Source organism: Hyaena hyaena, unplaced genomic scaffold (assembly GCF_003009895.1).
Source record: "Hyaena hyaena isolate Hyena2069 unplaced genomic scaffold, ASM300989v1 scaffold_284, whole genome shotgun sequence".
In the NCBI taxonomy this organism is placed as follows: domain Eukaryota; kingdom Metazoa; phylum Chordata; class Mammalia; order Carnivora; family Hyaenidae; genus Hyaena; species Hyaena hyaena.
Genome location: NW_024080913.1, coordinates 1,861,754 through 1,877,793, shown reverse-complemented (window position 1 = coordinate 1,877,793; position 16,040 = coordinate 1,861,754). Strand labels below are relative to the sequence as shown.

The 16,040-nt window shown below is 54.6% G+C and overlaps 1 protein-coding gene across 1 annotated transcript; it reads left to right on the top strand.

Annotated features, from left to right (window-relative positions):
• Positions 1 to 7,597: 7,597 nt before the first annotated feature.
• Positions 7,598 to 9,793, top strand: C2CD4D (C2 calcium dependent domain containing 4D). Its single transcript, XM_039246193.1, has 2 exons — positions 7,598 to 7,636; positions 8,483 to 9,793. Exon 2 carries the CDS (start codon positions 8,691 to 8,693, stop codon positions 9,726 to 9,728), a length of 1,038 nt encoding a protein of 345 aa, XP_039102124.1. The 5' UTR covers positions 7,598 to 7,636; positions 8,483 to 8,690; the 3' UTR covers positions 9,729 to 9,793.
• Positions 9,794 to 16,040: the final 6,247 nt, after the last annotated feature.

Here is a 16,040-nt window from a genome sequence, read left to right as displayed (position 1 = left end):
CAGGCTGAGACCCTTCTGTAGTGGGAAATCAGAATCTTGCCCACATCCCACACACACCATCCAGTGCCAACCAAGAGATTTCTCGAGCACCTGCAGGTACCGGGCCTGGGGTGAGCACACAGTGACAGGAGACGGGGTCCCCAGTGCTGAGACACACAGCAGCAGGCCAGGAGCAGAGGGCCCCACAGCCTCCTGCCATGGATGTAGTATAGACACAAAGGGAGGAGGGGTCAAGTTCGCCCTATAAAGGAGCTCAAAAAAGACTTTCTAGATGAAGCAGTGCTTAAACTGAGTCTCAAAACTTGAGTGGTGCTCACCAGGCATGCAAGGGAGGAGAGGACGTCCAGGCAAAGGGGATAGTGAAAGCAAAGGAGTAGGGGGTAAAAGGGCACAGTGACTTTGGAGAAGAGCAAGGTGTTGAGTAGAGCAGGAGTTTAAGGAAAGAGAAGGGGGTGGGGGCAGGAGCAGTCCACAGAAGCCTTCCTAAACCCTGCTAATGGAACTTGAACTTGGTCTTGTAGGGAAGAGGAAGGCTTTACAGGGTTTAGCCTGGGGGCTGGGGGGAGGGGTGACATAAAGTTTTGTTTTTTAGAAAGATGACTCTGGTGGTAGTAAAGGGGGGGGTGTCAGCAAGAGACTGATGAAAACTGACATGGGACAGCTGGGAGTGAAGTCTACAGAGTGACAGGGGGACGGGGACAAAGGATAGGGAAGGGCTCTGAGGTAGAACCTTGGGTCACACAAAGGCTTAACTTTGGGGCAGATGACCAAAGAGCCACTAGAGGCCGAGGATAGGACAGGAGTGACTATTCTAAAGAGGGAGAGGTCAGCAGTGTCAAATGCTTAAGAGAAGGCCAGACAGATGACAACTAAACACAAGCCTTTGCCTTTGACAGTGAGGAAGGTGAGAGTCTTCTTTGCCAGGAGGCGGGAGCAAAGTCCAAATTATGTTGAATGAAAAAATGGATGGAAATGGCGAAGTGAATCTAGATGATTCTTTCTAAGAATGTTGTTGTTGTTGTTGTCAATGTCATTTAAAGAAAGAGGGTTGAGTATATTTATAAATTGCTTTGGAAGGAGCCAGCGGACAGAGGCTGAAACTCTAGGAGAGAGGGAGGTGTCATCCAACAGAACAGCTACCCGGTCTTAGAGACGGTCAAGAGCACAAGTGGGGACAGCATAAGTGACTCTGACACCAAGCAGGATAGGAAGTTGACAGGATTCACGCCAGAGCACCTCAGCTTCCTCAGTGAAACGGGAGGCAAGGCCATCCGTGAGGAGAGAGGTCTGGAGGAGGGGCAGTGATTGGGACAGGCCACTGTGGGGATCAGGAGAAAAAACGAGCCAGGTCCATGTGGGCCAAGGCGTGCAGAAGGCCCAGGTGCTGATGGAAAACGGAAGTGCACCGACCTGAGGTGAGCCAGCAGGCAAGACCACGAGATGATGGCTGACAGGTCAGGGGAGGAAACAGTGGTAAAGGAGAAAAGAGAACGTGACCAGCACACATTTCTAAGGCATTATGGTCTGATATGGAGATGATTACAGACTAAAGAAGGCAATAGTCCTCCAGGAGAAGTCAGAACCTCCATCTGAGTTGCAGAGGAGAGAAGTGGGAAACCGAGCAACTTTCCTCGGGGATGATTGAGATGTCTGTTAAGACGGCTGGTGCTGGGGATGCCCAGGAAGAGGTCAAGGACTCAAGAAGTTTTACCTAAGAATGACAATCCCAAGGGGCATATCACAAGTGATTATTCACTATTAGGTGTGGTGAAGCCAAATACTAAAACACGTAAACCTTTACATCTCTGTAGCACAATCTGTATCTTTTTTTTTTTCTATTTTAAATGTTTTATTTATTTCTGAGAGAGAGAGACAGCATGAGCAGGGGAGGGTCAGAGAGAGAGGGAGACACAGAGTCCAAAGCAGGCTCCAGGCTCTGAGCTGTCAACACAGAGCCCGACACGGGGCTCAAACCCATGAACCATGAGATCATGACCTGAGCCGAAGTCAGATGCTCAACTGACTGAGCCACCCAGGCACCCCCATAATCCATATCTTAAATAGCATGGACTTCTTACCTTACTCACATGAAGCCCAGTTGTTGGCATATAGGAGTCACTCAGGAATCTGGCCGACGAAAGCTCAGCCATGTCCAACATATGATTTCCAAAGTCATCCTGGGTGTTGACACCCAGTTACCAGATGGGAGAGGAATCACAAGGGAGGTGTTTGGGGGCCACGCTTCATGGTATTTCCATTGACCAGAACTCAGTCATGAGGCCCCACTAAACAGCATTGGTTGGAAAATGTGGTCTAACTATATGTTGTGGAAGAAAGGGAAAAGGGATTGATGAATACCTGGCAACTACTCAGCCTGAGAGGAGGATCGGCAGAGAAACAAAGAGTCTACACCCAAACCCTTATCCTAGTAAGTGAAGAATTCAAGTCCAGGCCTAGGCTGAGGTTCCAGGATCTGGGGCTGGGACCAGGGATTCAGGGGATCAGAGAGAATGGAACCCTTTGTAACATGGAACAGGGTCAGAGAGTTGTACACGAAGTCCACAGTGGTGGGGAGGCAGGCAGACCAGGTTCTCTTTCTAGCAACTAGACCACACACTTTCTAAGCCATCAATCTTGAAGAATGGGTCAAGGATTGGTGGACCTAGATTTCAAGGGCCGTGACCCAGTGGCCTTCAAAAGCTAAAGACATACTAGAGGCCATACCCAAAAATCTTGTGGCAGCCAACTTTCCACTCCCCCATATATTCACATCAAAACCCTTTCTATTTTTCCTCTTTCACAGTTGCCTTGATAATCTAAAAACAGAGTCTAAGCCAGTGTATCCCAAAGCCTGATGGTCCTTTATTCATGGTCAAGGAGAGTCCATTTGTCATTAAAACACTCCCAGTCGAGGGGCGCCTGGGTGGCTTAGTCGGTTAAGCGTCCCACTTTCGCTTAGGTCATGATCTCGCGGTTCATGGGTTCGAGCCCCACATCGGGCTCTGTGCTGACTGCCAGCTCAGAGCCTGGAGCTTGTTTCAGTCTGTGACTCCCTCTCTCTCTGACCCTACCCTGCTCATGCTGTCTCTCTCTCTCTCTCTCTCTCTCTCTCTCTCTCTCTCCTAGAAATAAAATTTAAAAACAAACAAACAAACAAAACACTCCCAGTCGAGTCACTACATCTGCACAACTGAACACAGCTAGAGAAAAATCTCTCAGCCGGGCTGTTCCATCTCGGCATAAAGCCATGGTTGCTATCCTAAGGGCAAGCCTGCAATACTGCCCAGGAGCCATCTTGCATTTTCCCTAGAGCATTCAGTCCCCTGTCCTCCTGGGTGACTTCCTTTCCCAGTCCCCTCTGCTCAGACCCTAGAGCCACTTTCTCTTCCACCAATCACCACTCTTAGCTAGTGACTTTATGAGCAATTAATTAAAAGCATTCAGAGGATGGGGCACCTGGGTGGCTTAGTCGCTTAAGCGTCCAACTTTCGCTTAGGTCATGATCTCGCGGTTCGTGGGTTCGAGCCCCGCGTCGGGCTCTGTGCTGACTGCCAGCTCGGAGCCTGGAGCCTGTTTCAGAGTCTGTCACTCCCTCTCTCTCTGACCCTCCCCAGCTCACGCTGTCTCTCTCTCTCTCCTAGAAATAAATAAAAAATATTGAAAAAAAAAAAAGCATTCAGAGGAAACAAGTTCTTACCGCCCACTCCTCCACCTTCTACCTCTTATTCAGTTACTCTATATTCTCTCCAGCAACTGGCTGAACTATTAACACAGCAGGCAAAGGACAACCCCTAGACTCATTTCTCACGCATGACATCTATTTCTTCATGTCTACTCAGGAATATTGCTTCATACCTCTCCTTTGTCTCTTCTACATTACCAATGTCCCCCTTTCTATGGGATCTTTCCCATCGGCATACAAACACACCACTATTTCTCTCACTTAACATTTTTTCTCTTGATTCCACTCCCCACTCCCCGCCCCACTACCCCACTTCCCCACGTCCCCTGGCTCTTTTAGTAAATTCTTCAAGAGAATTGCTTTTGCTCTCTTTCCCCTAACCTTTTGGCAGCCCACTGCAACCAGGCTTTTGCCTCCACCACTCCATCGAAATGTCTCTTGTCAAAGTCACCATGACTTTGCATTGCTAAACCCGGTGATGAGTTCTCAGTCCTCACCTTACTGGATCTTGCCACAGCATCTGGCACAGCTGGTTCTCCTCCTCTTCCTTCTAAATGTTGGCATGCCGGGGCACCTGGGTGGCTCAGTCGGTTGAGCGCCCAACTTCGGCTTAGGTCATGATCTCGAGGTTCATGGGTTGGAGCCCGCATCGGGTTCTGTGCTGACAGCTCAGAGCCTGGAGCCTGTTTTGGATCCTGTGTCTCCCTCTCTCTCTACCTTTCCCCCACCAATGCTCTGTTTCTCTCTGTCTCAATAATAAATTAAAAAACATTAAAAAAAATTAAATGTTGGCATGCCCAGCACTCAGCCTGACTCTTGAGCCCCAGACCCTTACTCTTTTCTACCTACCCTTCAAGCCTTGTGACCTTAAATTCCATCTTCATTTCTCTTGGTGCCCACATTTATATTTCCAGTCTGGAGCTCTCCTCTGGACTCAGGTTCATAAATCCAACTGCTTGCCCAATGTCTCCATTTAGATGTCTGGCACACATCTCAAACTTAATGGATCCAAAACTGAGCTCCTAAACTTTCCTCTTCTCGGCAAATGATAACTTTGTTCTTCTAGGTGTTCAGGCCAAAAGCCTTGGGTCATTCTCTCTCTTTAGATGGAGATGGATCCATTTATTGATTTTATCTTCAGAATAGTTCCAGATCTTGATCCATGTCCCAATCATCTTGTATAAAGATTATTTCAATAGTCTCCTATCTGGTTTCTCTAATTATGTCTTTATCCCCTTCATTTTGTTCTCAGCAGCCACTGGAACAATTCTTTTAATACATGTCAAGTAATATCGCTCCTCAGCTCATTACAAGTAGAAGCTAGAATTGTCACAGTGGCTATAAGCCCCAGCAATGCCCGGTCCTGTTATCCCTCTGTCACCCTCTCCCCTTCACTCATTGTGTTCCAGCTATACTGGCCACTTTGCCTCCGTGAACACTCTAGACACGCTTCTGCCTCAGAGCCTCTCATTGGTGATTCCTTCTGCCTAGAATGCTTTCCCTTCGGATAACCTTCCTCTCTCCTTCCTGTCGTTTCTGAAGTGTTCCCTTATCAATGTGGCCATCCCTGACCACCCCATATAAAATCGAGTCCTCCTCTATGATCCTTTCCTACTTTTACTTTCTCCCCAACACTGATTTCCTTCTAATAAACCGTACTATTTTTACCAATTTTTTTTTTGGTCTATTATCTTTCTTCCTCCAAGAAAGCACCAACTTCAGCTGGCTAGATGTATCTGTTTTCTCATCGTTATATCCTCAAGTTCAGCATAGTACCTGGCACATAGTAGGTAATCAATAACTGATTGAATGAATGGATGAATGAATGAAGCCACAGAATCAGACTTCCCTGAATCCTACCCTACACCTGGGCTTCTTATTACAAAAGCAAGAAATGTCCTATTGTCAAGTCAGATTGAGCTGGGGTTCCTGTTTTCTTGTACTTCGAGCAGAAGTGAGCCGAACTGATACACAGGTATTATCTCACTTAAGCCTCATACCAACTCTGAGAATTAGGTGTGCTCTCTCCATCTTCCAGATGGGAGAAGTGAACCCCAGAGAGATTAAGTTATATGCCAAAGATCACACAGCTAGTAGATGGCAGAGCTGAGACCCTCAACCCATCTGACCGATCCCAAGGCCATGAGTTCTTGACTGCAGCCCTCCATGCAGACCACTCTCCCAAGAAAGGAGCCCAGGGCTGAGCTGAGTCAGGAGCCATGGGACTAGTGGGTCTGGGGTCACCAGGGACTTGCACAAAAGAAGCACTTGCTCTCCCAAAACTCCCAAGTATCAGATGTTAAAATAACCATCTTGTTTCCTGCATTTCACAATTCATCTTGTTGTTGCCGCTTGTGTGTTTCTTGTCTGTCTCTCCCCTTAGAATGCCCCCCATTCTATGTATCCCCAGCACCTGACACAGTGAATGGATGACTGAATTGATTCGGGTATTAATTCTGCTTAATGTCATTAATTCATTCAACAAATCGATTGAGCACCTGCCTGTACTAAGTACTGTCCTCATGATGCTTACCGTCTATTAAGACACTAAATAAATAATCACATACAAAAATCACAGAGAAAGGGGCACCTAGGTGGCTCAGAGAAGTGTCCGACTTCGGCTCAGGTCATGATCTCACGGTTCCTGGGTTCAAGCCCCGCGTTGGGCTCTGTGCTGACAGCTAGCTCAGAGCCTGGAGCCTGCTTCAGATTCTGTGTCTCCCTCTCTCTCTGACCTTCCCCTGCTCATGCTGTCTCTCTCAGAAATAAATAAATAAATAAATAATTTTTTAAAATCACAGAGGAAAAAAAAAAAAAAAAAACTGCGACCAAGGCCAGAAAGGAAAAGTATGGGGCACTGAAAGTATACAACAGAAGCCCCTAATTTATTTATTTTGAGAGAGAGACAGAGAGCCAGCATGGGAGGGTCGGACAGGGGGAGAGAGAGAAAATCCCAAGCAGGCTCCACACTGTCAGTGTAGAGCCCGGTGTGGGGCTTGAACTCATGAACCGTGAGATCATGACTTGAGTTGAAACCAGAGTTGGACGCTCAACCAACTGAACCATGCAGAAGCCCCTGATTTAGCCGGGAGACTGTCAGTGAGGGCCTCCAGATCTGAAGGATGGAAGGGGGTGTGGTCCTAGGAGAGGAAATGGCCTCTGCAAAGATCCTAAGGACTGAATGAGCTGGATGCCTTTGAGAGACTGAGGGATGGTGGGTGCACTGAGGGTCTGGTCTCACCTTGCCAGCGGTGGCCTGTGCTTCCTAGATCTGCCTGCAGGGGAGGGGAAGGAGAGGAGAGGGAGGCATCCTCCATGTTTACAGTTGAACAGCCTTCTGCCAAAGACAGGGGGCACAGGCCAGCTTGAGGTTGGCCCAAGGACGGAACCAGCTTTGCCTCAGTGTCTCTGTGTCCAGACACCTGGACCCTGGTGGCTTTTCCTTAGGCCAGTGTAATTCAGAGAAGGAGTCACAGAAAGTCACTCTGTCTGGGAAGCTATTGTGATGGCTCCAGAATAGGAGGGGGGGTGGGGGGGATATGTCAAAGCAAGATCCCAGCAAGGAGGGCTTTGCAGAGTACCGCGGTTTGTGTGACCAAGGCTATGTGTGGCTTCACCTGGCGGGGCTAGGGTGTAGCCAGTGCAGCACAGGGGGCTGGAGGCCACTGCCCACTGATGCGGGCCTTCTGCCCGCCGCCGCCCCAGGGGGGCGCAGAGGAGGCCGGGGCTCATCGCGGCGAGAAACCTGGAGGAAGGAGTTAAGAAGGACGGGCTGATGACCGTGGAGACAGAGCTCTGTTTATCCAGGAAAAGAGGTCGTACGTAGACAGCGGAGGCCCCTGCCAGCTCCTCCCAGAAGGACGGGGCTGGGGGAGCAAGCCGGAGAGGAAGCTGCTCCCCTCCGGGCTCTGAACGCCTGCGGGCCAGAAGCCAGGAACCAGCGGCGGCCTACAGGTGAGGCCTGCACCCCGGGCGTCCGACAGAACCTGCGGCGGACTCGGACTCCCAGGAGGACGGCCAGAACGTCGCGGTCCCGCGGGCGGGACTCGGGGGTGCGGTGAGCGAGCGGCGGCGGAGCCTCTGAGAGAGCCGCTCTAGGGGTGGCAGAGAATCAATACCTCCTTTGTGCTCGGAGGTTTCCTGGGGAGAAGAGGAGTGGAGCGTGGGAGTGGCGGCCCAACGGCCGGGCCCCGCCCCGCGGACTCGGGATGCGGCGGGGCTGGGAGGCTGGGAACGGGACAGCCAGGTTGGGGCGGAGGGGACTCTGTGTCCCCGAGAGGTGCGTCTCCTTGGACAGGCCCTGGGTGCTCGCAGGACAGCAGCCGGGTGTGCAGCGAGTGTGCTTCTGGCCTGGAGCCACTCGGAAAGAAGAGGGGGGAGCGAGAGGAGGAAGGTGGGGCCAAAGGATGGCTCCTTCTTAGGAGGCTCGCGCCGCCGGGGCGCAGGGAAGGCGGCCAGAGGGGGCGCCGGACAAGGCCTTGGAAGAGAGTCTGAGTATTCGGGACGCGCGAGGGAGAAGGGGAAGAGCCTGCCTAGGGCCTCTGTGTCTCTTCGGGGGAGCAGGATGTACAAGCGGGGTTTGGGATCTGGGTCCGTGTGTGTGTGACTACAGACCTTGTGATGATTAGAGAATGTTCCTCTAATTCTCCTAACAATAGCCTAGAGTTCTTTCTAGGGGGTGTGTTGGGCCTTCTGATCCTTTAGTGAGTGAGCACCGTTAGCACTAATTGCAGAGTCTGTGCATGTGTCCGAGGCCCCCATCTGAAAACTGACTGTCCGGTGTCCTCCATTTCTCCCCAGGCCTCCAGGCTTCGCGGCCTCCTGGTTTTCCCGCCCAGACAGGGGTCCGCGCACTGTAGGCCAAGTGCTTGGCGCACCCGGTGGACGCTCGAAGCGTCACCCACCTCCGGCCCCCTTCTCTCCTCCAAAGACCTCCCCGCCAGGAACGCTGAATTTGCACCCTCTCGGCCTCGCGGAGTTCGGACTTCCGTCATCTTCATCCCACTGCATGTGGCTCTTGGAGAAAGCCGGCTACAGGCCGGGGCCCCCGGAGTCCGGGCCCCGATGGGCACCGTCCAACCTGCTCCCTAAGCGCCGAGGAGCCCGGAGCCCGTCCGCGCGCGCCTGTCCCAACGTCCTCACCCCCGACCGCATCCCGCAGTTCTGCATCCCGCCTCGGCTCCCGGACCCCGGCGGCTCCCAGCCCCCTGCCGGCCGCGGCCTCCCCGCGGCCTGTTCGCTGCCGCACCTGGCGGGCCGCGAAGGCTGGCCCTTCCTGCCCGAGAGCCCGCACACGCGCCGGCGCGAGTCCCTGTTCCACCAGCCGTCCCCCAGCGCTCCCGCCCCCGGGGGGCTGTCCCCGGCGCACGCCCGGCTGCACGTCTCCGCCCCGGACCTCCGCCTCTGCCGGGCCCCCGACAGCGACACGGCCTCGTCGCCCGAGTCGTCGCCCTTCAGCTCGCCGCGGCCCGGCCCCGGGCGCCCCCGGGCGCCCCGGGCCTCCCCGGACGAGGCGGGCGCGGCCCACAGCAGCCCACAGGCACCGCGCCGCGCCGGGCCGCCGCTCTTCCACCCGGACTTCCCGTGTTGCCGGCTGCGGCCCACCAAGGAGAGCGCGCTGCGCCTGGCGCCCCGCGGCGGCCTGCTGCGGCTCTGCGCCGAGTACCCGGCCGGGCCCGGGCGCCTGCGCCTGCGCCTGGTGAGCGCCGAGGGCCTGCCGCGGCCACGGACCGGGCCCGGGAGCGGCGGCGGCGGCTGCTGCGTGGTGCTGCGGCTGCGGCCGCGCGTGCGGCCGCGGGGCCAGCGGAGCCGCGTGGTCAAGTGCAGCGCCAACCCCATCTTCAACGAGGACTTCTTCTTCGACGGGCTGGGCCCGCCGGACCTGGCGGCCCGCAGTCTGAGGGCCAAGGTCCTGGACCGGGGCGCTGGCCTCCGCAGAGATGTACTGCTGGGGGAGTGCGAGACGCCTCTTATTGCCCTGCTGCCCCCCTTGGGTGGGGAGCTGAGTCCGGGGGCCTCCCCGGCGCCCACCCATCTCAGTCTGTAGACTGAGAACCTGTCTTTTCCTCAGGAGGCCTCCTCTAGGTCTGCAGTATTCATTCGTTTCAGTCGCCCGGCCTGTATTAATTTTTGCTAATAAAGTGTCTGCTTTCTAGCAGGATTCCTCCCCCTCGTTTGGCGCCCTACACCCTCAGATCTGCAGCCTACTCTCTTCCCTCTGCCACGGCTGTGCCAGGGATGGAAGAAGCTCATTCACACTGAGTTGGAGCAGACCTCGAGTGGTAGTTCTCAAACTTGAATAAGCATTAGAATAACCAGACATCAGCAATCCTGAATGAGTGTGTTAAATATGCAAAATCCTGGGCCCCATCCCCAAGAGATGCTGAAGCTAGTTTAATAGGTCTGGGCTGCCCAGGTCCTGGGGTCCTGTCCAAAAAAGGCCTCCACCCCTGCAGGGGGCCCTCCGATCACGAATCACTCCACCAGTCACTCCAGAAAAAAAGCCCTATGACTGAAACAAACATCAGCCACTCCTCCTCCCGCCCAGTCCCGCCAGCGCTGCCAGTCTCACCCCCTCACTCCAGGGTTCCAACAGTCCTCCACTCATCTACTCCACACTGTACCCACATCTGTCCTGAAAAGAGATGAAATTTCCGTGTCTTGAGGAGTGAGTCAGTAGAGGTCAGACACACAGTGCTGAGTTAGGTGTTCTCCCTCTTGCTTATTCCCGTGCCATCCTAGGGGGTGAAGCTGGAGTCAAGAGTCAGAGCAGCACAAAGGGGCGCCTGGGTGGCTTAGTCGGTTAAGCGTCCGACTTTCGCTTAGGTCATGATCTCGCGGTTGTGGGTTCGAGCCGCGCGTCGGGCTCTGTGCTGACTGCCAGCTCAGAGACTGGAGCCTGTTTCAGTCTGTGACTCCCTCTCTCTCTGACCCTCCCCCTGCTCATGCTGTCTCTCTCTCTCCTAGAAATAAATTTAAAAAAAAAGAAAAAAAAAGTCAGAGCAGCACTTGGGGACTGAATGATGGAGATGAATGTCCCAGGGATTAATATGGGGAGGGAGTCCCACCTGAGTGAGGGAGCACTTCTTAAGGATGCCCAGTGATTAGGGGGAGGGTGGGGAAGGAGATGGATAAATGTAGGTCAGATTGTATTTACCTCCTACCTAAATGTCCCTGACGTCAGCAGTGACCTTCTTCTCTCTCTCCACCTTCCCTGAAGTTGGTTCCTCTTGGCTCACGCAGGCTTAGAGAAAGGAAGGAGGAAGGAAGGGGGGCAGGGAAGGAGGGGAGAAGGCACTGGGCCAACTCAGCTTCTTTCCCTTTCCCCCTTGGGCCCTTTCTCAGTTTTCTTGGTGCCCTGAATGGGGAGGGGGGTGGGGGAAGTGCCTGCCGGATCCTGACAGCCCTCGGTATGTGTAATGCTAACACAACACACACATAGCTCCATTCACATCGCATGGATTCCTTCTCCCTCCTCTGGTCAGGTACCCCCACCTGCTGCTCCAGCCCAAGGCCAGGAAACTCTCGCTCCAGATGTCCACCAGGTGGTAGCATTGACCAAACAATAGTAAGTGCTAACAGCTACAAGGATTGTCCCCAAGCAAGGAACTAACTGTTCAACAACTTGTCAACTCAGTTTCTTCTTCCCAGCAATTCCCAGGAGGGTTAAGTACTATTATTATCCAATGTGACCTTGGCCTTTACTCATCTAGTGAGGAGTAAAGCTAGGGTTCGAACCCAGAGAGTATGGCTTGAGTCTGGGCTCTTAATCCCATCACTGCATAATATACAGGTGCCAGTGGCGGCCTCCCAACCAGGTCACCCTGAGAGGGGTCCCCCCTGCCCTAGGACGTCAGCGCTCCTATTTTTTTCAGTCTGTGAAGTCACCCATGGGTCTAGCTCTGTCCTTCGTACTATCCTACTTCAGCCCCAACCCGCACCCCCACCACAACCTTTGGTAAGCGACTGCATTTGATGCCCAGTTGGAAGTCCCTGGAAAGAAATGTAGAGGCCACTTAACTTTCATTCATGGGTTCCTGCAATACAAGGTGGGAGGCCCCATGAGGTGCCAGGCCGGGGTCAAAACAGACATGGGGCTCAGAGAAGTTACAAAGCCAGTCAGTAAAATGTTAAAAAAAAAAAAAAAAAGGAAAAAAGTTACTTGGTAACATAGAGAAAAAGTAAGCAGGAAAGGGGCATGGAAAAGGGGAGTCAGGTAAAAAGAAGGGAGACTACAGGAATGGAAAGAGAGAGGGATGGATCAACGTGTCTTTTTTTTAACCACAGGACTTCGTACCAGGTCCTGCGCTTTACCTGTTATCCCTGTAATCATCACAACCACTCAGTAAGGTAGGTATGGTTTGTTAGTCCCATTTTCCTGACAGGTAGATCGGGGGAAAGGCTTGGCCGCAGGGAAGGTTGAGGACCCTGGCTCGGCCAGACGCCCCCCACTCCCCCAACCCTGCTGCTCGGAGGAGGCTGGGAGGTGGGAATTCAAATTCACTCAGTTCACAGCTGTCAGTGCCCCCTGTGATGGGGCCACGGTGTCCCTGGAGGAGCTTCTTGGCTAGCTAAAGCCACAAACATGCCCTAGGACAAATGAGGTCCTCAGAACCTCTTGTGTACACACAGCTGGGGCCTCAAAGCCTCTTGCAGGACAGCTTTATTGTCCCCTTTTTACCGATGTGGTACCTGAAGACTAACCAGTGGCAGGCCACCTTCTTATCCAAGTTGTTTGGCTCTAAAAATCAGTGCTCCTGCCTGTCAACCCTCCTTGCTGCGTCTAAGCCTAAGTGACCACAAAGGCTCATTGACAGATGAGTGGTACAGGCAGGGTCACCGTAGAAAGTTCAGGGCCAGGAGCTGGGGTCAAACTCCTGCCGTTCCCTCCACCCACAGTGGCCTTTGTGACAGGAAAGGGGAGGGGTGGGGTGGAGGCTGTGAGATCTACAGAGGTTTATAGAGCCTGGTTGTGCTTTATCTAGTGGTTCAGGGAGGAGGAGGGACAACCCCCTCCCTAGGTCACTCCCGTGGGTTGTCTCCCCCAGCATGGACCTCGTAGAGAAGACCCAAGAAAGGTTGTCCTAATCAATGAATCAGAATTCCCAGAGGGGGTGGCCCTTGAAGGATAGGGCTAGGGTAGCATGTGGTACGCAGGCTGCCCAGGCCTCACATATACTTTCCACCTTCACACCCCCAGGCCCTCCCTGGAAGGGCAGGCTTGCACTGAGCTTTAAGTGGTTTCTGTGGTTTAGGGGCTGGGGAGGAAGGGAAAACAAGCCGGTGACTGCTCCCCAGTTCCAAGCCACCACCACCACCCTCCACCCTCTCCAGGCTGCTTGCCCCTTGCATTGAGATTCCCCAGCCTGATAAGGGAACTTGGGCACGTGGGGGTGAAATGATTCTCAGATCCCTATCAGCCTCTTCCTTGCATAAAAACGTAAGAATGTATTTGAGGAGGAAAAAACCACTGCCTGATTTGAAAGGACTGATTCCTTAGCAAAGAGGCTGTGATTGGAGCAGGAAGGAGGGAGGTTAGGCATAAGGGGGGACTTCCAAATGGATGACCACGGCACCTTCTTGGCCTAGGGAGAAAGAGCCCGAGGCAGGTTTGCCTAGGGCAGGGAAGGGGTAGAGACCAGGAGGCATGTGACTCACAAAGGCCCAGAGGCCAGGACCCTGTCTTCCCAGCCTGGGACCGACCCCCCACACAGTGGCACAATTAGCATGGCTGGGAGAGGCGGCCATGCCTGTAGTACCTGGGGTGGGCAGGGCCGCCTGGCGTGGTGCCAGGGCCTCCACTCTGTACCCACAACCGAGAGGTCAGAAAAGACCCTGGTAGACCCAGAGTCGTGGAGGAAGAGAGGCTGAAAGAGGAGAGAAGATGGAAAGGCAAGAGAGAGGATGGAACCCCAGATAGGGAGGGGCTGGGAGGGAGAGACACGGAGAGAGGACTCTGAGCAGAAGCAAAGCCGATCTAGGAAGGGGAGGGCAGTCCAGCCGGCCCCAGCCCTGCCCTGCAGCCCGTCCCTCTGCCTCTGGCTGGCTCCACCCGTCTGCCAGAGGGCTCTGGGTATTTGGAGAGCTTTGCCTCTCACTCCAAGCGTGCCAGCAGGGGAGAGCCCCAAAGTAGCCCAGCATCCTGTTCTGTGCCAAGAAGTCTACACAGAAGCATGGGCCATGCATTCACCAAAAGGACCCGGGCTAATCAGAGGCGCAAACACACACAGTCAGACTCTCGACATGCGAAGGTCCCCAGAAGTGTCCACCCCATTCCTGTTCGCTCCCTATCCCCTTGCCCACTATCCTAGGAGCAGGGCAGACCTTCTCCACTTCTAACCTTTGTCCCTTAAGCTGCAGCCATTGGGAGACACTGGGGGGGCTACCCAGGAATGGAGGTGCTGATGGTGACGAGAGTGTGCAGCTCCAGAGAGGGGCAGGAGTGGAGGATGGCGAGGTGGGAGGGCAGGGGAGGGCAAGCCAGCTGCCCGCCGTCTCCACGCCAGGTGCCACGTGCTGTGGGTGGCTGGGTCCTGCTCTGCTGTTTACCAGCTGGGAGTGAGAGCAGGGGGAGGCGCCAGGGAGCCGCCCCACTGCAGCCTGGCCCCTCGCCAGCCAGCCGGCCTGTTGGGTAACCAGGAGAGCCAGGCCCAGCTAATCAAACTCTGGACCAAGGCTGTGCAGGAGAGAAGGGGCATCCGGGACCTACACTAGCCTCATTCTGTCCCAAGGCCTTGTTCTGTCCCTGGCTTTATTCTGTCTTCCACAGCGCAGGCCCTGGCCTGGGCCTCCAACTTCCTCCAACTAGTGCAGAGCATGCATGCCCCCTCTCCTCTCCTCGCCTCTCCCCTCCCAGCGCTCCTCTGTCCCCCTCCCCCCCTCCCCCACACTCCTCTAGCCCTGCCCTGCGGCCCTGTGGAGGCATCAGGAGCCAGGGGATCCTAGGGAAGGACAGCGAGGCACAGAGGCTAAGCAGTCAGAGGCCTCGAGGAACTGAAGGGCCACGGGAGGAGTCTGACCTCATCCAGGAGAAGAGGCAGAGTCCACCCTCCCCCCAGAGAAGCCGCCCCTTCCCTGCCTCCCCTGTTCATTTTCCCTATCTTGGTTCAGATAGAAAACACACTATTCTGAAGTCACAAAGACCTGGGTTCAAATCCCAGTGCAGCCATGTATTGTCCTTGGGCAAGTCAGTAATATCAAAAAATATTTGAGCATCACGCAGCTTGTGGGTAAATCTGGAATTGTGGTAGATACAGTGAGAATGGAAGAAATCAGAGATTTACATAAAGTGCCTGGCAAAGGGCCAGGCACACAGTAGGTGATCAATAAATGCCAGCCATCTTCCCTTCACTCATCTGTTTCTCTTCAAAGCTCCAAACTACTCCTCCAGCCTCTCCCCTTGTCCCCTCCTGGTGCCAGGCCACTCTGCCAGCCACTCCTTTCCCCTGCCTGCTGACGGGCCAGGTGCTCCCTCCCTGCTCCCTCCCCCCTCCCCTGGGCCCTGCTCCCTGCCCTCCTGGGCAGCCGGGGCAGCAAGGACGGCACCAAGGGAGCTGCCCCATGGACAGGGCCCCACAGAGACAGCACCGAGCCTCGCAGGGTAAGAGGCCCATGGCCCTGCAGGCAGGTGGAAAGGATTTGTCAAGAGGTTCAGGAGAGAGAGAGAGAGAGAGAGAAGAGAGAGGAAGAGTCTGGTCAAGAAGAGAGGAGGAGGACAAGAGAGCAGGAGAGAGATGGATTGGCAGGGAGACAGGCCAGTCCTGATAGAAACCGAAGAAGCAGGAGGAGGGGCTGGAGACGAGCAAAGGAAGAGGCTGTGGAAAGGGGGAGAAGCAGGAAACATGAGGAGGGGCAAGAAAGGGAGCAGTGGGGAAGGAAGACAGGTGCAGGGCATGGTGGGGGGCAGGGAAGAACAGAGTGGAGGAAGCCAGACCCAGTGAGCGGACAGAATGCGGGCAGGCCCTCCCAAGTATTAGCGCCCCCTGCCACGCGGTGGGGACACTGCTCTGCTCAGCGGAGGATGGAAGACGGGCCACTCCACCTGCTGCTCATTCACCAGTGGAGGAAGCTGTCCTGCCTTGAAGGGTGACAGACAAAGGGTGGGGCGAAGGAGCGGACCCTGTCCGCTGCCCATGCCCACCAGCCTGGCACTTTCCTCCCCACTGGCCCAGCAGAGAATGTGGGGCACCGGGAGGGGGGCACCCGGAGACAGAGACTCAGGAGGCCCTTGGCCCCACCCACAGCCTAACTCAGAGACCCTCTCAGAGCAGGATCCACGGCCACCTGCTTGGTCAGCTGTGAGCACCCAGGGGAGCGAGTGCCAGCAAGCTGTGGGGCCACCTGGTGGAGGAAGAACACC

What these genes read in the sequence shown, in the direction of transcription:
- C2CD4D (XM_039246193.1), top strand. Translation starts at nt 8,691, where the DNA reads ATGTGGCTCTTGGAGAAAGCCGGCTACAGGCCGGGGCCCCCGGAGTCC.